The sequence below is a fragment of the Pseudorasbora parva genome, chromosome 22, assembly GCF_024679245.1.
Source record: "Pseudorasbora parva isolate DD20220531a chromosome 22, ASM2467924v1, whole genome shotgun sequence".
Lineage (NCBI taxonomy): Eukaryota > Metazoa > Chordata > Actinopteri > Cypriniformes > Gobionidae > Pseudorasbora > Pseudorasbora parva.
In genome coordinates, this window is record NC_090193.1 from 16,152,161 (window position 1) to 16,179,573 (window position 27,413).

Here is a 27,413-nt window from a genome sequence, read left to right on the forward strand (position 1 = left end):
TTATACTTTGAACGTTGTACTAAAACATATCTAAAACCAATGTGTGCAATAAAACATAAAAATGTGCTAGAAGCTACCACAAGGATTTGAGTTTATGTGCTTAAAGGGGTTCTATTATGCCTTTTTACGAAGTCTTGATTGAGTTTTTTGGGTGTTCTTGAATCCTGCTTAATTGTTCAAAAAACACATTCCCATGAAGCCCCTCCTTCCGAAATACAAAATGTGCTGTAACTGGTTAGCTGGCCCAGTCTGTTGTGATTGGCACCATGTAGTTGTCTTCGTATCACCAGACCAAGCTCAATTTAATATTGAACATTGGTCTGGGGAGTCTGCTCTGCTTTCTACTGCACAAGAGGCGTGATCAACGGGCATTATTCAAATGACTATGCAATTAGAAAGTCCTTCAACCAATCAGACCACAAGAGGCATGATCAACAGGCAACGACCCATTGTTTCTCTATCCGTCGTGTTAAACCCATCAATAGAGGGCCAGGTTAGATAAGCCAGTCTATGATTGGTTCCTGCAAAAGTGTAACCGAAGCTGTTGAAATTAATGTATAGTTTTCCAGACTGAGTTGCAGGACAAAATCTAATTGCCAGCAAATAAGGCTGGGTTTACCCTGTCTAACCATTTAGAACATGTTCTGGAAATGTCATGCCCCTCACCATAACTGCAAACTCTACTTAGATGTAAACATTAAGACTGGTGTCAATTTCAAACCAATTTAAGCCTGATTCAGACTTAATGGATTGGTTCATCCAAAAATTTTAATTCTGTCATTAATTACTCATCCTCATGTCATTCCAAACCCGTAAGACCTTTCCTAATCTTCGGAGAACACAAATTACAATATTTTAGTTTGAGAGCTTTCTGACTCCACATAGACAACAACACAACGACCACCTACAAGCTCTAAAAAGGTAGAAAATGCATGGCTAAAATGGTCCATATGACTACAGTGGTTCAATCTTAATGTTATGAAGCGACAAGAATACATTTTAAAATTGTGGTATTTTAATGTGACATGATACAACAAGAATATCTAAGGAAAGTCACTGCATTCCTTTCCTTCTGATTAAAGGGGTACTTCAGCGCTGGGAAGATGAATCTGTATTTAAACTGGGTCATTAATGTAGTAGAAATTGTGGGTGTCCGAGAACTATCGGCACCTGCTTTTCTCGTGAAGTATGAATGCACTGGCCAAAACAAACTTTGTTCTCTTTCTTGCCACCTCGAGAAAACGAACAAATTTCTTTGTTCTTGCAGAGTATGTTCCAAGCTTTAAGGCTGCAACATACTCCGCAAGAAAAGTTCTCGCTCCCAGGGCTGCAAGAACAAAATGACATCATTTTGCTCTCGCAGCCCTGGTTTGGGAGTTCTCGCAGCTTTTTCTCGACACATCGCCTGAGCAGAACTTTTTTCTTGCGCGTGTCCAATAACTATTGTGTGATTGGTCAGACATTTAAAGCGGGTGGGGTTAATGCGGAGAAACGCAGATGATCAGCACCTGCTTTTCTCGTGAAGTATGGAATAATAATAATAATAATTCATTACATTTATATAGCGCTTTTCTAGGCACTCAAAGCGCTTTACATAGAAGGGGGAATCTCCTCAACCACCACCAATGTGCAGCATCCACTTGGATGATGCGACGGCAGCCATATTGCGCCAGAACGCTCACCACACACCAGCTGATTGGTGGAGAGGAGACCGAGTGATTAAGCCAATCAGGATAGGGGGAAGATTAGGAGGCCATGATGGACAGAGGCCAGTGGGCAAATTTGGCCAGGATGCCGGGGTTACACCCCTACTCTTTATCGAAGAACATCCTGGGATTTTTAACGACCACAGAGAGTCAGGACCTCGGTTTAACGTCTCATCCGAAGGACGGTGCTCTTTGACAGTACAGTGTCCCCATCACTATACTGGGGTGTTAGGACCCACACAGACCACAGGGTGAGCGCCCCCTGCTGGCCTCACTAACAGCTCTACCAGCAGCTACCTGGTTTTCCCAGTTGGTCTCCCATCCAGGTACTGACCAGGCTCGGCCCTGCTTAGCTTCAGTGGGAAACCAGTCTTGGGCTACAGGGTGATATGGCTGCTGGCTGCTGAATGTACTGTGAGAACGAACTTTGTTCTTGTTCTTGCCACCTCGAGAAAACAAACAAATGTATTTGTTCTTGCAGATTAAGTTGTAAGTAAGTTGTTCCAAGCTTTAACTGTGGGATCTTATATAGACCGGTTGTGTGCCTTTCCTAATCATGTCCAATCAACTGAATTTACCACAGGTGGACTTTTTAAGTTGTAGAAACATCTCAAGGATGATCAGTGGAAACAAGACGCACCTGAGTTGCAATGAATGTCATGGCAACGGCTGTGACTTATGTACATGTGATTTTTCAGATTTACTACAGTGATATTTAATACATCTGTAATATATCTGTAAAAAGAATCAAGTTTTGGGTATTACTCATAGTCTGTTGTAGTAATTTGGTAATGCTTTTACACTTTTAAATTGTCCTTTTAAAAGTGTACAGTACATGTCCTAGTAAAATAATGCAATTTCATTGTAACCCGTTTTTTAAATTTTTTTAAAAAAGCGTATCGCATTCATAAAGCGAAGCTTTTCCTGATTGTTCACAGTTTAACAGAAGTTATTCCCATAATTTGCACAAAGCAGCATGGGGCGTAGGAAAAAGGAAAATAGTTGTTATAGTAACTAAATGTAACGTAACAAAAATAATAATAATAAAGACTTGTTGACACTTATGTACAAATCACCAAACAGAAAGAAAAATAGATAGCATGGCCATGAAATAATAAAATGTTCCCAAGCCTAATTAATTATTTGTTAAATTGTGGTCATGTTATACTAATTAACTAAATTTACAATTGAACTAAAACATAATATCCTGTTCCTTTAATATAAACAACAAATGAAGCATCCTGAATAATATGCTGGTCACTCTTTTCAGTTACAGTGAATGGGAACCGCAAAAAACTTCCACAAGAAAAACCACCACGGATATATATGAGACACGTCCATGGTGCTTTTTCTTCAAATAAAAATAAAAAAGCCCTTTGAGTTTGCAACACCATGAAGATAAATAAATAATGCCAGGATTTTCATTTTGATCGGTTCCTTTTATCTGTTCTTGATGGGGAAAATATATTCTAAAAGCAAATTAAGCAAGCGTTTGTATACAGCAAGGCTGTTCAGAGCATGAGTTTAAGTTAAACAGATGTCTTTCTGAGGCAGAGAGCCTTGACAGGATTAGAGTTTAAAGACCTTCAGCAGTAACACTTTCTCTCTCTGTATTTTTCTCTTTGCATCTCTTAATTTTCCCTCTCTGTCTTTCGTCTTCAAACAGGAAGGGAATTCTAAGCTTTCCAGCCAGAAAGCCCTTTTCCATCTAAATATGACAAATTCAACCCTTATTCATCACAAAAGACAATCGGAAAAACAAGGGGAAGGAATTTGAGCTGAGGAAGCACTTTCAACCCTTGTAGCGGGGTGAAGAGGTCAGTGAAACTGCTGGACTGAGATAAGAAAGGTTAACAGAACTGTATAAGGTCACAACTAAATAAATAAAAAATCATAATTTTTGACATGAAATCTTATACACCATAAGGCACATCATCTAGCCCTGCATGATGAGAAGAATGTTTTGTTTTCCACAAATTTTACTGGCAAGTGATTGTATTTTGTTCAAAGGAAACTGCCTAAGCCAATCAGAACAAGAAAATTGAGGCCAATGTTTTGGAATGAAGTCAGGATGCCACATTTCAAGACTCCTAAGACTTATTGTTAGGGATGTGCAAGAGTTTATTGTGGAATACAGTGAAATGCAAGCCTGACAAGCCAGACCCACATCAAGATGTTTGGTCTGGAAACTCACCATAGACAGGGCTCAATCCGAGGGGCGGGATAAACGGTTGTCTTTCAAACTCCCTCTGCACGCGATAGGATAGCGCTACAACCAACCAGAGCAACGAAGGTGAAACGGAGCTCCTTGATAGATTAAAAATTCACCGTATCCGGTCGGCAAAACTCCGAACACATCTTCCCTTTTTAAGAATGAGCAAACCTTTCTTTGTTCTTTCCTTAGACAAAAGCTTAACTCCGAGTCTTCCAGAGTCGCGGTCAAAGCTGATTCTAAAGGCCGCCGTTCGCCATTTTCTGTGTTTACTAGAAGCACGCAAACACAGCCTGGCTGTCGTCATTATGGCCCCGCCCACCGACTCTATACACGATGTGATTGGCCCGACAAAAGTTTAGTGTTTACAGCTCAGAAGGGTATTGAGAGTTGCTAGACGACACTCGTGAGCAGATTAGATTTGCAGCCGCTAGGGTGCGTCTAGATTTCTAGGCTAGTGAAATGCAAGTTAAGTGTAGGATATGCAGCGCCAAACTGCCATACGTGAGTTTGGTTTACGCTGTGTTCATTTGTTTATTGTAATGGCTTCTGGAATTACTTGATAACGTAGGTGAAAATACAGTGCAAGGTGTGCAGCACCAATCTGCCCTTTACATAACAATAAAAGGAGAATACTATCCACATTATTCATGACGAGCCTACTGAGTTGTGAATTATGGGTGGCACTTCTGGTCTGGGCAGTTTCCATTCAAAAAGACTGAAACTAATCATTTTAAATTATTAGTTCCTCCACACATAACTCACTCATCCATATCTTTAAGGACCTTGCTTATATTGCTTATGAGTTATGATGGAACAGGAAGGGGCCATCCCCAAACTGTTCCCACAATGTTGGGTGTATGAAATTGTCCAAAATGTTTTGGTATGCTAAAGCATTTACAATTTTTTTTCACAGAACCTAAGGAGCAAAGCCCAACCCCCCACACCATAACCCCCCCTCCACCAAACTATACACTTGGCACAATGCAGTCAGGCAAGTACTGTTCTCTTGACTCACCCGCCAAACCCAGACTCGTCCATCATATTGCCAGACCAAAAGGAGTAATTTGTCACTCCAGAGAACACGTCTCCACTGCTCTTGAGTCCAGTAGCAGCATTATTTACACCACTGCATCCGACACTTGGTAATGTAAGGCTTGGATGCAGCTGCTCGGCCATGGACACCCCTTCCATGAAGCTCTCTACACACCATTCTTGAGCTAATCTGAAGGCCACAGGAAGTTTGAAGTTCTATAGCTATTGCAAAAAGTTAGTGACTTCTTCGCGCTGTCCACCTATACATTCGCTAACCCCACTCTGTGATTTTACGTGGCCTACAACTTTGTGGCTAAGTTGCTGTTATTCCCAATTAATTCCACTTTATTATAATACCACTAACAGTTAACCATGGAATATTTAGTAGTGAGGAAATTTCACAAATGGACTTATTGCACAGATGGCAACCTATCACGGTACCACGCTTGAATTCACTGAGCTCCTGAGCAAATCATTCTTTCACACGTTTGTAGAAGCATCTCCATGCCTGGGTGCTTGATTTTATACACCTGTGGCCATGGAAGTGATTGGAACACTTGAATTCAATTATGTGAATTCTCAATGCTTTGGGTGTCCCAACACTTTTAGTGTATATTACACTGATATTTACCCTGTCCCTTACTGCTGCTTCAAGTCACGATTTTGCCATTATTCATGGTCTGTTGATGCCTTGTTTTACTATTTTAAATGTCCTTTTAATGCTCGATGGTTAAAGGATGAGTAGAATAATGTCACCTAATTTTTTTTTTAAATGTATTATTGCGTTTACTGAGGAAGCCTTTCACTGATGTTTACAGCTTAACTGAAGATTGCGCAAATTCACGCAAAGCGTCATGGGGTGTAGGGATAAGGTTGATAGAATGGGAATTCTTACAGACATATCTTTGCCCATGTTGCCGTGTTTCCGCACGTTGTTACGAGAAGAGAACCTTGAAGTTAGACTTTCTGGCTAGTATGCAACTTAATTCAGTTCCTTTTGTGCAGATGCTAGTTGTAATGTTACATTTATGTTGTGTATCAAGGATATCTGATTAATCTCATATATAGATGTGTCATGTAGAACAGGCTTCAGTTTACTGGTGTTTATTCAATCAAAACATTGAGGCATTGATAATCTAGCAGTTCAATTCTTCTAGTCATATTTTAGCATATAATATTTTTAAAGCTACACTGTGTGATATTTCCCCCCATCTAGTGGTGAAAAGGTATATGACATCCAGTGAATATTAGTTTCTGTTCCTCTCAATTCCAATTTCGTTTTAACTCCTACGGTGGCCAATTTAGTCCAAGATTAACATAGCTTCCAGTTCGACCTCGTTCATTAACGCAAAAAGCGAAGCTTTAATTTACGGGTATGTCCCTCTTTGGCTAATGTACTGTCAAGATGGAGGGGCAACATGACGACCGGCATTCGAACCCCTCACCCGTATGTATTTTCAATGGCATATTATATTATAAACTTAAGAGAATACTTTATTACTTGAAAAAAGTAAATATACATTAATGAGCACATATATTTTTGAAAGAACTAAATGTTTTTAGCTAAGAATAAACTGAAAAAGTTACACAGTGAAGCTTTAAGGTCAGATTTATTGAACAGGAAAAATTAAAGTGAGTACCTATAGAGTAGTATTGCATCCTTCATATCTCCGAAAAGTCTTTAGTTTTATTATATTTATAAAAGAAATATAGGCTGTACCGAGTCTTTCCGGGAAAAACCGAGCACCTTTGGCGGAGCTAAAGAATGACGAGAGCGCAAAGTGGTGATGTCCTCAAGCGTGGAGAAACTCATGGCTATCGAGCTCAGCTAATACAGATAATTATCCAGAATCATTCAGAGGCTGAAATAAATTGAACAGAAGAAACGGCTACAGCAGGACTTCCGTCTCTGTGGTATGTACTGTATTTAGTGACCTGTCAACATTTGTGTGTCTTTACTCGCAGTTTATGAGGACATGATTCGCTTTATGGACTATTGTATGCGACTAAACCTTAGCAGTACCAAGCAAAACGGTTTTGCACGTCAGACTAGTGTAACGTTATACATAGAACAACAATGGAGTCCGTTAGCACATTTGAATGACGAAGCACGCGATCGTGTCGTTTACTGATGTTTACTCACGCAACGAGCCAACAACACAGACATTTGAAGCAGTTTTACTCACCGGCTGCTTCCAAAGCAGGACCGAACCTTTATCGCTGGGACCGCTCCGTCAAAAACACACTTCTTTGGTATGATTTGGTGAAGTCCTGACAGCAGTGAACGGTGGAGATCCACTTTTGCGACGCGACTGAAGCGTTGTGAAGCTTCCCGTCATTTCTGCGTTCAAATCGGGTCAAATGCAGCGCTGCCTTCCCGGAATGCTGTGCTGAAGCGTTGAAGTCACCCATAGGAATAAAGTGGAGCGCGGCGCCTGGATCTGCACCTGAGTGTTTACGGGCGTGCATTTCCTCTCTCGCTCTAGTGACGCGCGCGCACACCCTACCGGGAGAAGAGCCCGTACGGCCCATACAAGGACCTTCCGATTTATTAACGTCAAGTTGAGCCATACTCGAAAAAAACTCGCCGAAACGTGTGAGAAACCGGAAGGAGTATTTTTAACACAGAAATACTCCATCAAACGTCCAACATTAGTTTTTGAAACTTTGTCTATGTTTAGGATGGGAATCCAAGTCTTTAACAGTGTAAAAAGCTCAGTATGCATGAAACAGCATTTCACCCCCCCCTTTAAAGAACACAGCTAGATCATTTCCAAAATGGCCACCAATCTACCCAGAGCAGCGGAAATTAGCGCCTGATTTAAGACATGCTTTTGGGGGGGTAAATGGTGCAAAGACAAGTAAACTGATTAGTGTAAACCTTAGGATGATTAATTTAAATACTCTCCCATAAATTTTGCCGGTCAGCCACAAGAAATAACGGTGTCCATGGCTTTTCACACAAATTTTTCACTGAATGTCTTTAGTAAATCCTGACGGTAGCCCTATCGGTAATTCCCATCCCTATTTTTTATATCCCACCAAATAATCTCACTATGAAATCAACTCTAAGACAGTAGACTTTAAATTATTAAATTATTACGAGTGTAAAAAACACCATTAGAAGTCAAAGAGATTCGAGTCTATCAATAAATAGCCTTTGAACATCTTGAAAGGTTTTAGAGACATGAGAAAATAAATAAATCAGGAAACCCTGTAGACTACTAAGGCTGGCTGAGATTCCAGACGCGAGGAACAAAATGAAAAACCAAGAGGCTGAAAAAGCACGTCATTACCAGCTCATTAATGCCCTGATTAAAGTTTAAGAATGATGATGAAGGTATCAGGACAGATTGGGAATGAATCACACACAGTTTCACCCCAGTTTAAAGTTGTTTAGAAACACATGCAGAAATTCATGCTTTCTCTCACACATACATTGGCTAAAAACATGCAAATAGCTAAAACAAACAAACAAAAACAAAAAAGGCCTTAAAGGACAACTCTGGCGAATTTTTACGTTTATCTTGATCGTTAAATCTTTGTGAGTACAGTCTATAGAAGAAAAAAAAAACTAACCGAATTGGTGCTTGCAACACTGAGTTATTACAGTTAATGCCCAGAGCCCCCCTCAGCTAAAACGGCAGCTATGGGGACATAAACGTAACGGGTGTCTTTGTGCCTCTTAACAGACACAAAATGCAATAAAAATGTCTGTCTAACATGAACAAGTCCCTTACATGACAACGAGATGCGTTTAGCCACTTAGCCATTGTTTAAATTCACCTGTTTTAGCCGGGTCGCTGTGTCTCGCGCTGAAGTCCCGTGGGGACTCCGTTGTAGCCGAAAAAAAGGCAAATAGTCCAGTTGGGAAGAGCGTTGTGTGCTCTGCTCATCAGCTCGTCGGTTCTCAGAATTGAAAGTGTCCACAAGAATCGGTTTTCAATTCTGTACTGCTGATCCTGAGGACCGCTGCTCGTTCAGTTACTCGCTCATGCTCAGTATCAGCGGCTCGTGAGTTCATCAGATCTCTCAGCAAAACATGACTCAGTTCAGTGAACGGTTGGAGTTACAACATATAATTCAAGACATTAGTTTATTTCTATTCGGAGGGACTGTCACTCATGTCAGAAAGTGAGCAACTAAAGTAACCTGTGTGGTCAGCGCTGATTTGAGACGCGAACCGTTTAGAACGATTCAGTCCGATATGGTGAACTGGTTCGCCAGGTTCACTAAAAAGAACCGGTTAAAAAGAACGATTCGTTTGTGACTGGACATCAGTGATGATCCGATCGGGCTCACAAGTGAAATAGAAATGGTTCGCGTTTGTGCCTTTCTGAATTATGGCAAAAGAATGTGAAAATTTGCAGCGAACACTTGACACAGATGACTAACTTACACAGACACAACACAGCGGGCAGAAGAAAAATACCATTCCGTGGGCGAAGACGGGTGTAACAACTGTGGAGGTAATGTGAACTTTATTTCATTTGGGCACACATGGCTTGAGGAAAGATGTGCAGTAATAAAATGATCATGCTTTACACACACAACGCTCTTCCCAACTGGAATATTTGCCTTTTTTTCCGGCTACAACAACGTTCCCACTGGACTTCAGCGCGAGATACAAGCCGTCTAATACTGTTTCAATGAATTTAAACAATGGCTAAGTGGCTAAACGCATCTCGTTGTCATGTAAGGGACTTGTTCATGTCGGACAGACATTTGAATTGCATTTTGTGTCTGTTAAGAGGCACAAAGACACCCGTTTATGCCCCCATAGCTGCCGTTTTAGCTGAGGGGGGGCTCTGGGCATTAACTGTAGTAGCTCCGTGCTGCAAGCACCAATCTGATTTGTTTTGTTTTTTTTCTATAAACTGTACTCTCAAAGGTATAACGATCAAAATAAATGTAAAAATTCCCCGGAGTTGTCTTTTAAGGCCCTTTTTCTTTTTCTTTTTTTAGCTCTATATGCATGTTTTAAGCCAATGAATGTGTGAGAGAAAGCATGAATTTCTGCATGTGTTCTGTGTTACTTTAAACTGGGGTGAAACTGTGTGTGATTCATTCCTTATCTGTCCTGATACATTCATCAAGAAAATACACACTTCAAGAAGAAACATGTTTATTCATAAAAAATTCTCTCTTAAGCATCTGTCAGGCTTTTCAATATGAGCTCAGGAATAATTTAATTATAATTTAATTTAATTAATTTAATAATTAATTTATGGCCAGCGCTATAAGATAAATCTTTGTATTAAGTGCTGACTAGGAAAGGATGGGATCTCGCTGCCAAGTGTTGGTTCCTCTAAATGTTTCTTCCTTCCTTCTGCTCTTATCAAGTTTTTTTTTTTTTTTTTTTTATGTCCACAAGGCAAAAATTAAAGGATGTATACGATATATTATATTGGTACCCTATTAGTTATCAGCAAATATTGGAGTTTTTATTATTTTTTTATTAGTCTGTATTGGTCAATAGAGGATATTTAATTGTGCATGCTGATTTTTATTAAATGCAGTTTACAGCAATTAGAAAAATGCTATTTGTTCATTCAGTACATTAATTTTGTGATGCCATAACTTCGCATTTAAAGCATTTGTCAGTTATTGGCCATAAACAGTGTTTAGGAAAGTTACTTTTAAAAATAATGCATTGCAATTTTGCATTACTCCCTTAAAGGTGCCCTAGAATGAAAAATTGATTTAACCTTGCCATAGTGAAATAATAAGAGTTCAGTACATGGACATCACATACTGTGAGTCTCAAACACCATTGTGTCCTATTTCTTATGTAAATCTCGTAAATCAAAAACTCCACGGAAAAAAAAGTGCTTCTCAACATAAATCCAACTGTGACGCAAATGTTTGGGATCTTTTATATGCACGCCCCCAACATTTGCATATGACCAAACAAGCCGAATCTACTGATGGTAAATAAGACACTCGAAGATAGCAAAAACGGCTCTCATGACACATGGTTGAGGTTTATTATAATCAGATACCGCAACAAATCGTCCGTTTGTTCGGCCCATTTCAAGCAAGCTTCACTCAGCATCTTAAACTGAAGAAAGGGGCAATTACAACTGTATTCCTGCAAGCAGTAAGTAGTGATTTATTCACTTATTGACTAGCTGTTTAAACGATTTCTGATTAAATGATGCTAGTAAAGTAACGATAGGAAACTCCAAATGCCATACAGAAACTAAATAGTGTGTCTAATGACAAAGATTAATATTATTTTGTATTACAAAATACAACCGTAGATACTTTGCTAACAGATCGTTCACATGATCCTTCTAGTAAACGTCACCTTTTCCACCATACACGTTAAAACGATAGTCAATGGAGATTGCTAAAATGCAGCTTACTTGTTTATTGGGGTTTTCAGATCATCCGCGCGCAAGAGAGAGCTTGCGTGCATATGGTTGCCAGATTGGACATGTTTAGTTAAAACACTGGATAGTATGTTTTTTGTTACACTGTTTGGGGGATTTAATTACTGAAATCTGGCAACCGCACAAAAGCGAGCTCCTTCTCATGTGCGGATGATCTCAAAACGCCAAAACAAGTAGGCTGCATTTTATCAATCTTCATTTGAGATGTTCTGCTTAAAGTGTCATTTAGTCGGTCTGTGCTCTGTCAGGACGGTGTCAGAACTGCAGTGTGCTGTGAGCTGCTGAAATAATTTAACATATTGTTTCAAATCATTCTAGGGCACCTTTAATCCTCTGAATTCTGAGCTGTTTTAGAGCCCTTTGGAAGTTTTGACATGCTCTGATATTTGTTTTGTTTTTCAGTTGCTTATAAACATATTAATGGCAGTAGTGTCACTACACTGCATTCAGCACAAATCGGACTATCATAATGAGAGCAACATTTATCTACATGCTTGTATTTTTGAGAGAAAAACTTCTATGCCTGGTTTCTGAAAACAAAACTAAATGCAAGACACCAAATTATGGCCACTAAACAGACAATAGAAATGTCTTCAAGACTTTAGACTAATGAGTGATGTTGCCTAGAGTTCTTAAATCAAACTGATGTGAGAATCATTGTGCCTACTTATTCACATAAAGCATATATTGATTTGCATTTTGTAAGACACTTCTATACAAAGGCCATAAATGAAGGGATGTGAATGATCATGAATAATGATGTGATTTACACCTGAGAGAAAAAAAGAACCCATTATGAGCTGCATAATGAGCCACATAATGAATAAGCCTCATATATATTAGATTAAAAAAATAACATTAGGCTATAATATTTAAATATCAATTTGAAACAAAATACATTTTAATGGCTACACATAGCATCTGAGCAGAACTTTGCGAACAAAAGCTTTATTGATGTGACACTAGCTATTTTCAAGTAAATACTTAATAATCTGCCCAAAACAGGCCAAAGAAATCTTGTCTAAAAGATCTAACGTTTATGACATTTTATGCTGCAGCAGGATTCATATTTAAAAGTCTTTTTCTGTTTAATATTCACAGACACACTAACAGAATAAAATGTTATTCAATATGTTAATAAATTGTCTGTTGTATTCTAACAGAATAAAATAACTAACAGATTAAATGCATAAAAATATTTGTTATATTTTAACATTTAATTTTTGGAAGTTTGCGTAGTATTCTGATTGTGCATTTCACAGATATTATATATTTTTTGTAGTGCGATGAGTAAATGCATGCTCACATTTAGTCTAGAACTACTACAATAACCATCATGTTTATGATGATGCACTCCTCTGCGCTTACTGATGATTTCACTCAACATGGTGACAGGAGAGATCAAAGTAAAATATTTAGTTTTAAATGCATTACTTTACTAATTACCTGAAAAAGTAATCTGATTACATAAGTTACTTGCGATGAGTTACACCAACACTGGCCATAATAAAGCGGTACACAAATCACAAGTAACTCATGAGAAGCCATAGTGATAAATGTGAATGAGATTCGAGAGCTGCAACAAAGAAGTCTTTATTAATAAATAAAGAGATTTGTTTCTTCCACAAATCTATCATATGCCTTCATAAAACTTAGAATACAGTGCACAAGTCATATGGACTGTTTTTTGTCACTTTTGAAGCTTGACAGCCCCATGTCAACATTCACTTATATTACATGGAAAACAGCAGCATGAACATTCTACTAAAGTCATTTTATGTTCCACAAAAGAAAGTAAAACAGGTTTGGAACAACATGAGGGTGAGTAAATTACAGAGGTTTCATTTTTTTTGAACTATCCCTTTAAAAACCTTCCACATAAAGAAAAAATCCCAATACCCATGTTCTCCGTAAGCAGATATTTCCGCTGGTTGAGCTCATCCAGGTCCTCATACCCTCTCAAAGCCAAAAGCACCAGCTGGGAAATAACCTACTTCCAATGATCCAACAAAAACTACATGGGCTTTAAGTGAAACTGACAATGGCCATGACACCTGCATACGTTTCATCTGAAATTCCCTTTGAGATGAGTGCTCTGGTGTAAAGGTGAAGTGAGGTGAGAATGTGAGGAAACACATTCGTTTCGCATCCATTTTTGCCTTCCAGCACCGAGTGCTTTCTCTAAGATGCTCTGACCTGGACTGAGACGGACAGCTCAACAGAAAAATAAATAACACTTAAAAATCACTCACTTTAGTTCTCAGCAGTGCTGAGGAGACATTTGAAGGATAAGGACAGGGGATCACAAATATCAGCATATAAACGTTTCTTACCAGCACTGACTTAGTTTACTCTGAGGACTATGCGAAAGAAAAGAAATGAAAATTTGACGGAAAAAGACTCGACACTATTTATATCTAATCGCTGCCAAGCAGGAGTCCAGTTAAAATAACTGTAATCTTCTCCATCTAATGCGGTGAAGATAAGACAGGGTGCATTATTGCTCATGAACCCACAACAGGCTGCTTGTCGATGAGCTATGGGTAAATTAAATGTCTCATAAACAACTTCACAACGGTGTCAAAAACTCTATTACAAAGGTCTCATTGGACATGCTTTCAGAATAAATGCCAACAATCAGGAAATGTCGCGGTTTAAAGTGCTTACCGTGCTGCAGAGAGACACCTGAAAAATATTGCCGTCACTGCCTCCACAGAATAAGAAATACTCGCAGGGGTCGAAGGTCACTGACATGATGCTAACGTCGAAGAGGACGGACAGGAGCATCTCCCCAGAGGAAATTTCCCAAACCTATGACAGGAAGAGAGAGTGAAAGACATCAGGTTAATACAAATAAAGATATCAATGATTATGAAAACAATCTTTTTTTAGGGATGCACAATATATTGGCATATAAAGTCCTAATTCTGAGATATAAACTCGCAATTGCGTGATATAGTCACAATTCAGACTTTTTTTCTCAGTTAGAATTGTGACTTTATATCACGCAATTGCGAGTTTATATCTTAGAATTAGGACTTTGTAACTCGAGAAAAATTTTTCTGAGATAAAAGTCGCAATTACTCTTTTCATTGTTATATTTAGTGGTGGAAACAGGCTTCCATATGTTTACTATTACTGTAATATAAAAAACAAAAAAACACATTAGCGTTATTAATAATAACTAGCACTTTTATTGTTCTCATATTTCCAGCAACAATTTGGTTTAATTAAAATAATTTTCTTGTTGTCCGTGCGGAGGCTTGCACATGCATTTTGATTCTTTATATGCGCGTCTTAAGTAATGCAGTCCAATTTGTTTGATGTCAGACTTGTTTGAATTATGTAGGTAATTATTTTTATTTTTTATTTTTTTTGTACAATAGAATTTTTGGTAACATTTTACAAATAAGGTCACATTTGTTAATGCATTAACTAACACGAACAAACAGAGAGCAATAACCTTTGTTAATGTTAGTAATATAATGTTTGTGCTTATTAACAGTCCATTGCGTTATCTAATGTTAACAGACACACTTTTGTATGTGAAAATGTTGAGATTAACATGAACTAAGATTAATAAATCCTGTAGAAGTATATTGTTTATTCATTGCTGGTTAACTAAAGCTAATAAAAAAATAAGCCTTATTGTAAAGTTTTAGCATTTTTCAATAAAGTAAGTTGGCCATAGAAGTGTAAAATTAATTTGAAAAGGAATCTTCTACAATAAGCTACTGTACTGTATAGGTTTGATTCATGTTGAAAGGTTTGGGACATAGCTTTTGATGATGAGCCTTTTGTTTTTGTAATCAGGCTCTCAGTTAAATCAAATTTGTATTTAGACTTATCGGACAATATATCGACTAACGGCTTTCAAATTTAAAGAATTTTCGGTTATCGGTATCTGCCAAAATGTTCATATAAACCCTTTTTTTAATAAGATTTGCCAAGTTCTAAGAGTTGGTTTATGTTTCTTAAAATGTGTAAATATATATATATATATATATATATATATATATATATATATATATATATATATATATATATATATATATATATATATATATATATATATATATATATATATATACATATATATATATATATACATATATATATATATATATATATATATATATACAGTCTTGTTCAAAATAATAGCAGTACAATGTGACTAAACAGAATAATCAAGGTTTTTAGTATATTTTTTATTGCTACGTGGCAAACAAGTTACCAGTAGGTTCAGTAGATTGTCAGAAAACAAACAAGACCCAGCATTCATGATATGCACGCTCTTAAGGCTGTGCAATTGGGCAATTAGTTGAAGTAGTTGAAAGGGGTGTGTTCAAAAAAATAGCAGTGTCTACCTTTGACTGTACAAACTCAAAACTATTTTGTACAAACATTTTTTTTTTCTGGGATTTAGCAATCCTGTGAATTACTAAACTAATATTTAGTTGTATGACCACAGTTTTTTAAAACTGCTTGACATCTGTGTGGCATGGAGTCAACCAACTTGTGGCACCTCTCAGCTGTTATTTCCACTCCATGATTCTTTAACAACATTCCACAATTCATTCACATTTCTTGGTTTTGCTTCAGAAACAGCATTTTTGATATCACCCCACAAGTTCTCAATTGGATTAAGGTCTGGAGATTGGGCTGGCCACTCCATAACATTAATTTTGTTGGTTTGGAACCAAGACTTTGCCCGTTTACTAGTGTGTTTTGGGTCATTGTCTTGTTGAAACAACCGTTTCAAGGGCATGTCCTCTTCAGCATAGGGCAACATGACCTCTTCAAGTATTTTAACATATGCAAACTGATCCATGATCCCTGGTATGCGATAAATAGGCCCAACACCATAGTAGGAGAAACATGCCCATATCATGATGCTTGCACCTCCGCTTCACTGTCTTCACTGTGTACTGTGGCTTGAATTCAGAGTTTGGGGGTCGTCTCACAAACTGCCTGTGGCCCTTGAACCCAAAAAAAACAATTTTACTCTCATCAGTCCACAAAATGTTCCTCCATTTCTCTTTAGGCCAGTTGATGTGTTCTTTGGCAAATTGTAACCTCTTCTGCACATGCCTTTTTTTTTAACGAAGGAACTTTGCGGGGGATTCTTGAAAATAGATTAGCTTCACACAGACGTCTTCTAACTGTCACAGTACTTACAGGTAACTCCAGACTGTCTTTGATCATCCTGGAGGTGATCATTGGCTGAGCCTTTGCCATTCTGGTTATTCTTCTATCCATTTTGATGGTTGTCTTCCGTTTTCTTCCACGTCTCTCTGGTTTTGCTCTCCATTTTAAGGCATTGGAGATCATTTTAGCTGAACAGTTTATCATTTTTTGCACCTCTTTATAGGTTTTCCCCTCTCTAATCAACTTTTTAATCAAAGTACGCTGTTCTTCTGAACAATGTCTTGAACAACCCATTTTCCTCAGCTTTCAAATGCATGTTCAACAAGTGTTGGCTTCATCCTTAAATAGGGGCCACCTGATTCACACCTGTTTCTTCACAAAATTGATGACCTCAGTGATTGAATGCCACACTGCTATTTTTTTTAACACACCCCTTTCAACTACTTCAACTAATTGCCCAATTGCACAGCCTTAAGAGCGTGCATATCATGAATGCTGGATCTCATTTGTTTTCTGAGAATCTACTGAACCTACTGGTAACTTGTTTGCCACGTAGCAATAAAAAATATACTAAAAACCTTGATTATTCTGGTTAGTCACATCGTACTGCTATTATTTTGAACAAGACTGTATATATATATATATATATATATATATATATATATATATATTTACTTACACCTTAGTGTAACATTAGTTCCACTCCTTTCCATTAGCTATTCAAGCATTTATTCTAATAAAACTACAAGTATAAAACAAATAACATTTTTTTTAATGTTTTTTTTTTTTTTGCTGTATACCATCTACAAATGTTAAACCCACAAATATAATGCTACAACTGCATCTGTCAGAAAAAAAACAGCAGTGATTGAAAGCATTGAAATTAACAATAATAAAATCAATACCCATTTAAAAATAACTTTAATAATGTTTTAGTTCTAACAAGTTAGTCTTTGCTCAAAACTAACCGAAATGAAAAGCAATTTGTTTATAATCCCTGCACAGGAGAAACTTGCTGTTGTTTCCAAACAAAAGGAAAAAAAATGTTGACAGCCTTTGCTATCGACCGAAAGGATTTGAAAAAAGCATACTGGATATAGGCAAAAATCCAATATCATGCATCCCTACTCCGGGACTGCTTTCATGACACAGACTGGCAGCCACCAACAATCATCACAGAAACCTGTAAGAATACACTGAAACAGTCACAGCCTGCATTAATAAGTGCACTGATGATGTGAGTCACAAAGACCATCACCAAACGTGTCAACCAGAAGCTATGGCTGACAGCAGAGGTCTGTGGGCTCCTGAGGACCCGAGATTATGCATTCAAATCAGGTGATAAAGCAGCCCTTGAAACAGCAAGAGCCAATCTGTGTCATGGCATTAAGAAGGCAAAACAATTGTATGCACACACACACACACACACACACACACTCAAATATATACAATTCAACAACCACTTTACCAACAGCACACATGGAGCCTGTGCAAAGCCATTTGGACCATTACTGACTACAAGCCCGTCACAGGCCTGTGATGATGTCGTAGATGCCTTCGTAGATGCACTTCTACGTTTTGAAAAGCAGAATGACAGACCTGGGCAGAAAAAAAAACATAGCTCCCAATGACCAGGTGATCTTTCATTTGACATAAGACCCTATTTTAGGATTAGCTCAGGCGAAGCTAGGGGTCCTCCTGACCACATTCATGGCTCTATACTAAAAGACTGTGCCGAACAGCTGACAGATGTCCTAAAAGACATCTTCAACACCTCACTGAGCCAGGCAGCCATCCCGACATGTCTCATCACCACCACCAGTACCAAAGAAGTCATCCATGGCCTGCCTGAACGACTACCTTCCCGTAGCACTGAACCCGATCATGAAGTGCTTTGAGCGGTTAGTCATGCATCACATCAAGTGCAGTCCCCCTAACACCAAACTGTTCCAGGTTGCTTACCGTCCAAACCGTTCTACGGACATTGCAATACCCTCCCTCCACAACAGCTCATCAATAACCTGAACTTGGCGGCCCTCAACATCTTCCTCTGTATTTGGACCCTGGACTTTTTAATTAGCAGACCTCAGTCAGTTTGTGCCGGCCTCAACACCGCTAGCACTACCATGCTGAGCACAGGTGCCCCACAAGGCTGTGCGCTCAGCCCGGGGCTCTTCACGCTGCTGACACAACTGTGGCAAGCCTCATCAGCAACAATGAACAAACACTCTACAGAGAGGAAGTGGCAAACCTTGTTGAATGGTGTAGTGCAAATAACCTGTCCCTCAATCTATGGAAGAAAAATGAGGTTGCGATTAATTATGGTTGGGCATCGAGAACCGGTTCTAACTTGAAACCTTTTTAAAAAAAACGCTGCCATTGGAATCGTTTAGAAAATTTGTTTTCGATTCAAATCATCGGTTACAAACACGCAACGCATTTGGTTTCAATAGTGGCCACGGGATTTCCTGTAGATGTTCTGTAGCCTATTTTGCCGTCAATACCATAGATCTGTATGGTCAATAGACTACTGCCGCCGTTGTCTTTGCTTTATCAATAGGCAATATATTTACATTTAACATGAAGTATAGGTCTTCCCTGTACATTAATAGCAGCAGCAGTGCCGCGTCAGACACGCTTCTGGTGCGCAAAGGCAGAGAAAACGCCACGCCGACGCCCCGCGGCTGACACGCAACAGAAACGCCACGCTCACACCACGCTTGCAGTGTGTCTCCGGCTTTATCATATAAAGTGATCTCTTCAGAAGATATTTTTGAATGCCTAGACTTTCAATAGACGGACAAAAAAATATATTTTTTATATTATATTATTTTTATTTTTTATATAATTATTTTTTATATAAAAAAATTAAAATTATGATATTATATTATTATATTATATCTATTTGACAGTATATGCAGCGTTTGCACACCCTGCGATGTGACTATCATGGATGCGCATATCGCAATATCAATGCTAAAATGATATATCGTGCAGCCTTAATAGAAACAGTCCGAAATTTAAGAAATGCAATTAAAATCTTGACCTTCGCGGGAGTTCATGAGACGAGTCGCAAATCTAATTTGTGACCGAACTGCTCTTTTCTGTGATTCAGATGTAGGGCTAGACCTGTCACGATAACAAATTCTGCTGGACGATAAATTGGCCAAGAAATTATTGTGATAAGCGATAATATTGTCGTTCTGAGACCATTTTCATCTAAAATAATGATAATGGCACAATAATGAAGGTCATTTTTTTCAAAGATCAATAAACTTTTATTTCTAAAGACTATTTAACACTGAAAACAGAAAACAATTTAAATATCCACAATAAATGCTGGATGAAAAAACTGCAACGGATGAGGTGCATATTAGGGGTGACACGGTTCACAAAACCCAAGGTTTGGTTCGTATCACGGTTTTAGGGTCACGGTTTTCGGTTCTGTATGGTTCTTGTTTTTCTTTTTTTCTTTTAATCGTTAACACTCCAGAAATTTACTTTAGGATACAGTATTAAAATATCATGTAATCATGAACAAACTGAACTTGACTTGACCATCTCTGAGGAAAGCTAGGTGAGATTTTGATACAGCAAGAGAGAAGACATTGATGACATGCTTTTCATTTCTTTGGCAAAAAAAAGTTGAATGTGTGTGCTATCTCTACAGGAACTTATCTGTCTTTTTAGCACAAAGATTGAACTGAAGAATTAACTTGCATTTATCAAACTGCCAACTTCAGTGTAGCTTTAAACCTGGTTTATACTCGACGCGTCCGTACGAGCACATGGCAAAAATGACGTCAACACGGAGTGCATGAGACCCCGTTTCGCTTGGAGGTGTGCACGTCAAATTTTTTTACTCTGCGTGCGGCTCCGCAACCTAAGAAGCACGAGCTTCTGGGGAATATTGAAGACAAATGCAATATGCAATACCTTGTTAAATAATGCGATATTCGACATGCGATACGATATTGCAATTAGTGCGTAAAATCTATTTAAACTGCATTAAAAAAACATTTAAAACCTGAGAAGGATACAATTTATGTTTCACATTCTTTCTGGGAAAAGAAAATATCGCTATAACTTTTGAAAGTGAACAACAGTGTTTTAGCAAAAATGTGTGTCACTATTCGGGCAATATAATTTTAACATCACTGTAAACAAACAAAAAATAATGCAAATGTAATGCAGACATGAAACTGAACTGAAGGGATCACACATTTGAGAGGCGGCTTGTGCGCATGTTTCGGTATGTGTGTCAGACAGCAAACAGAACGAGACCGCAAGTTGTTGATTTTCGCGAGTCATTGCGTTTAATAACTCTTAAACGTCAAGCAAAGTTACATAAGTAACAGTCATGTGCCCAGTCTATTCTCTGCTATATGTGTCACAGCTTCGACCTAAAATGTACACTTCTTCACAATGTTGAAGTAGCCTACTAAAATCATTCCGATATTACGTGCTATTGCGATAAGCATATTGCGATATATACATTTGCGATATTTATATCATTTCGATATATTGCGCAGCCCTATTCAGATGAATACAAAAATGTAAAATCATTAGGTTTTTATGTTTGCAATGATCATTTAATCATGAGAGAGACAGACAGAGAAAAGAATAAAGAGACCGACAAGAGTAAATACAAAAGACAGACTTAACTAGTCAGCACCGTGCTTCTCTCAGAATGATATAACCACAAAGATCTCCATCTCTACAACATTTACACCTTTCTGTTCCAACTTCCAGCGTAATGGTAACACTTTTGCCAAAAAGTCTGATGGTGTCTAATTGGTTCAGGGGTAATGCAGTGTTATCGTCTCAGAGAAAGTGCTGAAGTGGACATTAGACAGCTCAGAAGCTCAGCTCTGGAAAGCTCAAGTTCTCCGCAGTGAGTTTGCTGAGCCAACAACAAAAACTTTTAGTCCAAGTGAAAGGTCTAATCTCGCAGAGCTAGTAGGCAGAGAACAACCATTATTCTCTAATTTACAGTTGATTTTAAAGGATCTTCAATCAATGGAAATATAACATTGAAGTGGAAGTGTTCTACTTAGAGAGCAAGAACACACTGTGTGAGCTTATACAATGAGAATTTAACAGAGGAGCCCCGATACCCTTCCCTGCACGAGTCCAGTGTGATTGATGTCCCATCATAAAGAAGACAAACTGATCGTAAAATAATTTTGGCTGAAAAGGATCAATGCTCACGACCCTGTAATAAAAAGTCAAGAGCCAAAGGAAATGGCCCATTCTCGGATAGTCACTTTTACTGACCGAGAAAAGATATGCAGAACAGAAACCATAAAATTTTATATTTTAATAATTTATGTAATTTTTTTAGGAAAAGCATGGAGATATCTAGAGAGCAGGTAGAGTGGCTGATATGCTATATACTATACAGGAGTATATAGAAATATAAAACTATAACAATTAGTTATATTATTTTAATAATAATATACTTTATTTAAAAATATACAATATTTTAGTTATACTAATTATAGAAACCTTTAAAATATAATTAAAATCCAGTTATTATATTAATTATATGATTCAGATTATAGATTTACACTTATTTATGAGCTGTGTGTGTGTGTGTGTGTGTGTGTGTGTGTGTGTGTGTGTGTGTGTGTGTGTGTGTGTGTGTGTGTGTGTGTGTGTGTGTGTGTGTGTGTGTGTGTGTGTGTGTGTGTGTGTGTGTGTGTATATATATGTGAGATAAATCATAAAATCAAGCACATGCCATTTATCTAATTAAACCCATTCATTTAGTCATCATTTGCTGTATTCAGCAAAGTAAACAATCAGATCAATGATCATTGTAAACCCCAAAAGGACACCAACTAACCAAATATAAAGAGCCCATATAATTAAATGTATACACGCCTAAGCACCTGTGAAAAAAAAAAAAACACACTACAGAAAAAAAAAACATTACAGAATTCACAGTGTGTAGATTGTGTACAGAGCAACATCAGCGTGATTGTTTTTAATTTAGACAAGTCAATCTCTGCTACTGAAGAGGACCACATGGAGACACCAAGAAAACGTCCTAAATCAGCCGCTTTGACTGCATAAACCTACAATTACTAAGGTACACATGACAAATCAAACATTGCCCTTCTCGAGTGCATGGAAACAATGCAAATGAACTCCCAACTTCTAAGATCACCGGACGCAGCTTTACGTACTTCTGTAATTTATTTGCATTAATTGCGTTTAATTATTTTAACGTGTTAAGGAATTGAAATGAATCGCATGCATTAACTTGACTGAGTCCTGACCTCAACCTGATAGTACACCTTTGGGATGAATTAGAGCGGAGACTGCGAGCCAGGCCTTCTTGTCCAACATCAGTGCCTGACCTCACAAATGCACTTCTAGAAGAATGGTCAAAAATTCTCATAAACACACTCCTAAACCTTGATGAGAGCCTTCACAGAAGAGTTGAAGCTGTTATAGCTGCAAAGGGCGGGCCAATTATTAAACCCAACGGATTAAGAAAGGGATGTCAAAAGTTTGTGTGCATGTAGAGTCCCAAAACGTATGAGAATAAAATATTACTTAAAAAAAGGATAGTTCCGGCCCCTGATTCTGATTGGTTGATGCTATGTTTGAAGCCACTGTAAAATTACTGAAAACATACAGCTGACCGCATTACAGTATCGCTGTGCCACTGGGTGGGTGTGTATGTTGTTGTGTTTGTTTGTTGTTTGGAACTGTTTCAAAATGTCATGTTTTGTTGTGAATTTTGATTTATTAGGTGGGCTAAGCGTGAATGAATGATGGAACAATATAGACAGAACAGAGGAAGAGGACAAAAAAGAAAGCAGGCATGCTGAAATTAATGAGAGAGAAATCGAAGAGCTGGAAAAGTAAAGAAATGAAGCTGGTACTGTTAAACAGACCATGTGGGCTGTTCGCTGTTTTCAGTTGTGGTGCGCAAAAAAATATTTGGTTGGAAATAAACACCCAAGTCTTGTGATCCATTATTAAACAATTGCACAATATAAATGTTGATTTAAAAAAATACATGTGTAGTATTTATAAGGATCTACTAAAATAGAATATAATATACATAACCATGTTTTCAGTGGTGTTTAAAGACCTTACATAATGAACCGTTATGTTTTATTTCTATCTACATACACCTCGGGTCCCTTTAAAAGTCGCCATTTTACGGCGTTGTGTTTCTACAGTAGCCCTAAACGTACAAACTTCTCTACAGAGCACTAGTAGTCACTCTCTGCTCTCTCCGACGACGGGGCTGTAGCATCTCCATGTACTTAGAAAGGGGATGGGTGAGCGGTGGAAGATTGCAATTCACAACCTCACTGCAAAATGCTGCTACAATTCACACACCTAACAACAGTTGTTATAAATTCACTGTAATTCACAGCTTCTTAGGGCTTATTGCTTTATTCTAAACATGTAGGGCAAAGGTCAGGTAATGTTCAACCAAATTAACTGACCATAAAAAAATCAGGCTGTCCAATGCTCTGGTCAAAGGTTACGCGGTGTGTGTGGGAAGTTCCTGCCTGAACTCTGGTCTAGTTTGTCAATCCATGCAGATGTCAGACGTTTTTAACCACATCATTAAACACCCAAAAGTGATCGGTCTGCAGTTTGACGCAGAGACACCTCTTCATCCCTCTTGTGCTAACAAGCCAAGCTCTTTGTGCGACGTGACCTCCCAGAATCCCCTCACGGCAACGTCAGACAGAATAATTAATCTATGGTGACTGACAGTCTGTAATCCACTGTAGCTGATGCTATTGAGCTCAGATGACTAATGAACAACAGTGGGACGGATTAAACATTAAAATGATCAACTTGACCGATGGCAATCTGATGGCGACCACTTTGTCTAAAGGGGACAGAACACAAATGGGAGGGAGTGACTAGAGCCAATAAATATCATCAGGGGGAAAAAAACTTGTTTTAACACTGTTTAGGTGGCTTAAAATTATACTCCTGGGCAAAAAAGGGGGGCCATGCCCAAAAAGGCTAAACACTAAACATTTAATCTTAATTTAAGGTGTCAATTTGCACAAATTACCATAATTGAGTCCGTAAAAATAGGGCACAATGTACTGTATATATATGAAGACATTTACAGTTTTACCTGTATTTTAGATTACAAATTGTATTAGTTTGCAGGTCCGCGACAAGTAAGATTTCTTAAAGGAACAAGTGAAAGAGAATTTTACTTGCCCGACGGACAAGAGACTGATTAAAACGCCAATAAAAAAAATAAAAAACTAACAAATCACCAAAATGCAAGAATGATACTGCATTAATTTAGTGTAAGTGGTGATTGCTAGTGGGTATGGATAATATATAATGTAATGAACTGACGTAAACAACACGCTGTTGACGCTCGATGACACTGACACTGATTTCATATGACAGTTCATTTTAGATGCAATATTGAGCATTTTTGTTCTATTTCAGCTGCGAAAATAGTTCCAAACAATGATTCCAAGCAACAAAGTTCTGAACAGCAAAACCATAACGCCTCTCACGTGTTCTGAATGATTCCGTGTTTGAATCAATCGGTTGAATCAAAGATTCAATGACCTGTTTGTAAACGACTACAACATTCTTAAATGAATCAGTCGTTTGAATGAATCGTTGAATTATTGAATTAATGACTCACTCATTAAGACTCACCTGCTGCCACCTACTGGTGGTTAAGTTTCATATACTTTTCAACATTTATTATGTTTATTCAAAAACACAAATCTCATAACATTATTTCATGCATTTGTCATTTTTCTGTGTGCATTTTTTTTATTTGATTGGTAACAGCCCTTTAGTGTCTTATTTTAATTTAGTGTATAGATCAAATTTAAGAATATAATATGAAACCTGAAGTGCAGCTAATATTTAATAAAATTAGGGGGGAATGCACTTTATAAAAGGTAAAATATCACAAATATGCCGATTTAAAATATGCCAAAGCTGACTGAACAATGGTGAGAATATTGCTTCAGAATAAGTTATATTTACAACAAACACCCACACCCACCCTTTTTACAGTGTAAGATATTAAGATATTGTTGGTAATTCAATGTGTTTCTTAAAAAAGAAAAGAAAAAGAAATTAATAATAATAATAATAATAATAATAATAGATAACAGTAATTATTATTAAAAGATATACTACTAGTAATTATACTACCCATAACTATATACAATGCACTAAGGATTGATGAGCTTCTGGGTTCATGAATATGAATCACGTTGTCAGTGATGGTACGGTAATAGATGAGACTGCCGTTTGCACATTCATTTCTCCACTACTGGAGAAACCAGCATATCTTCTGCTTGTTTTTAAAAGCTGAATAATTCCAAATTAACTCCATTATATTGACAGGAAAATACAACAAAAAATATTGATTACATGTAGCGCGGCAAATTCTGCATAGTATTTAAGACTCTTTCTTTTTGCCTGCGTGCAATAAACACAGCGTTCTCAGCAAAGTGACAGCGAGTTGTATGCCTTCACACTACAGTTTACAGTACGTCAAATGCAGGTACGTGGTGCATCCATTGAGCTGAATTGAAATAGTACAGATCACTTGTCAAGCGAAACTCTGAAGTGCGTTCAGTGAGTGAAAATATATCTATGCAAAACCTATACTTAGCCTCTATCTCACACACTAGCAAGTAAAATTAAGAATTTATTAGCCAGTGGTTAATAACAGACATTATTTATTCACCAAGAGTGAAGATTTAGTCGCATATGCAAGTAATTTACTTGCATTGTTGATGCTTATATCTATTAAATTATTACCTAAAATTGATAAATTAATTGTTATCTTCCCTAGGTCATTTAGCAAAAATGTAAGCAAATGCACTTAAAAAGCAATTACTCCTACTTTATTTATCAAACTCCCAATCGACAATACGCAGTAAATCGCAGCAAAAGGTGACGCTACAAATTATTAACTTAAGGGGGCCGAATAATTTTGCACGCCCAATTTTTCAGTTTTTGATTTGTTAAAAAAGTTTGAAATATCCAATACATTTTGTTCCACTTTATGATTGTGTCCAACTTGTTGATTCTTCAAAAAAAATACAGTTTTATATCTTTATGTTTGAAGCCTGAAATGTGGCAAAAGGTTGCAAAGTTCAAGGGGGCCGAATACTTTCGCAAGGCACAGTAGACAAAACTGAGACCCTAAATATTGGAGGTCAAATCTCTGAGAGGGTGATAAAACAGTGGCTTTAAGTGGCCCAAAGAGGGTATCAAGTATATGGGGATCTGTATACCCTACTTATTGCAAGATCTACTTTAAGAAAATTACCCTAAATTAATTAAATGAATCTTTAAAGATATTCAACGAATGTATTTGTCAAGTTAGAATTTCAAGTTTTATTATTGGTCTGCAGAGCTAAAACCAATGAGACATGGTTGAAGGATGTCTAAACATGGCTAAAAAGTCTCTGTCAACAGACCCTGACCTCACTTCCTTTTGTAGATAACCACAATGACAATATGGTAATGGGTAAATGGACAAGAATTACTTTAAAAATATGGAATACGGTACAATCATCACTGAAATGTACTCACGCCATTTCCTCTTTATCTAGTATAAGTACAATAAACACCTTTTTTACCATCTGAATTAGACAGGTTTTTAAAAATGGGCAAATTACATACTCAACTTTATACATCAATTCATTAGAAAAGACCATTTTAAAATCATTCGAACAATTGCAAAGAGAATTTAACTAAGCAAAAACACTGTTATAGGTATCTACAAATTATAGACTTTCTTACTAAACATAAAGATTAGGAGGGGATTATTAACCCCCATTTTTTTTATATGATTATTAAATATACAAATGGGAACACAGATAAGAGGTTTATTTCTAAACTATATCAGAGTATGCTGACAATTAACTGAAG

General features: G+C 37.5%; 1 protein-coding gene and 1 pseudogene across 1 annotated transcript in view; both read right to left on the reverse strand.

The window, feature by feature from the left end:
* The window catches only part of wdr18 (WD repeat domain 18), a 131,351-nt gene that overhangs the window by 46,068 nt on the left and 57,870 nt on the right, over nucleotides 1-27,413 (reverse strand). Inside the window, exon 5 of the mRNA XM_067431129.1 lies at nucleotides 14,016-14,159. Coding sequence (XP_067287230.1) covers nucleotides 14,016-14,159 — 144 coding nt within the window. The remainder of the gene's footprint in view (nucleotides 1-14,015; nucleotides 14,160-27,413) is intronic.
* LOC137058960 (5S ribosomal RNA) lies at nucleotides 1,991-2,107 on the reverse strand (annotated as a pseudogene).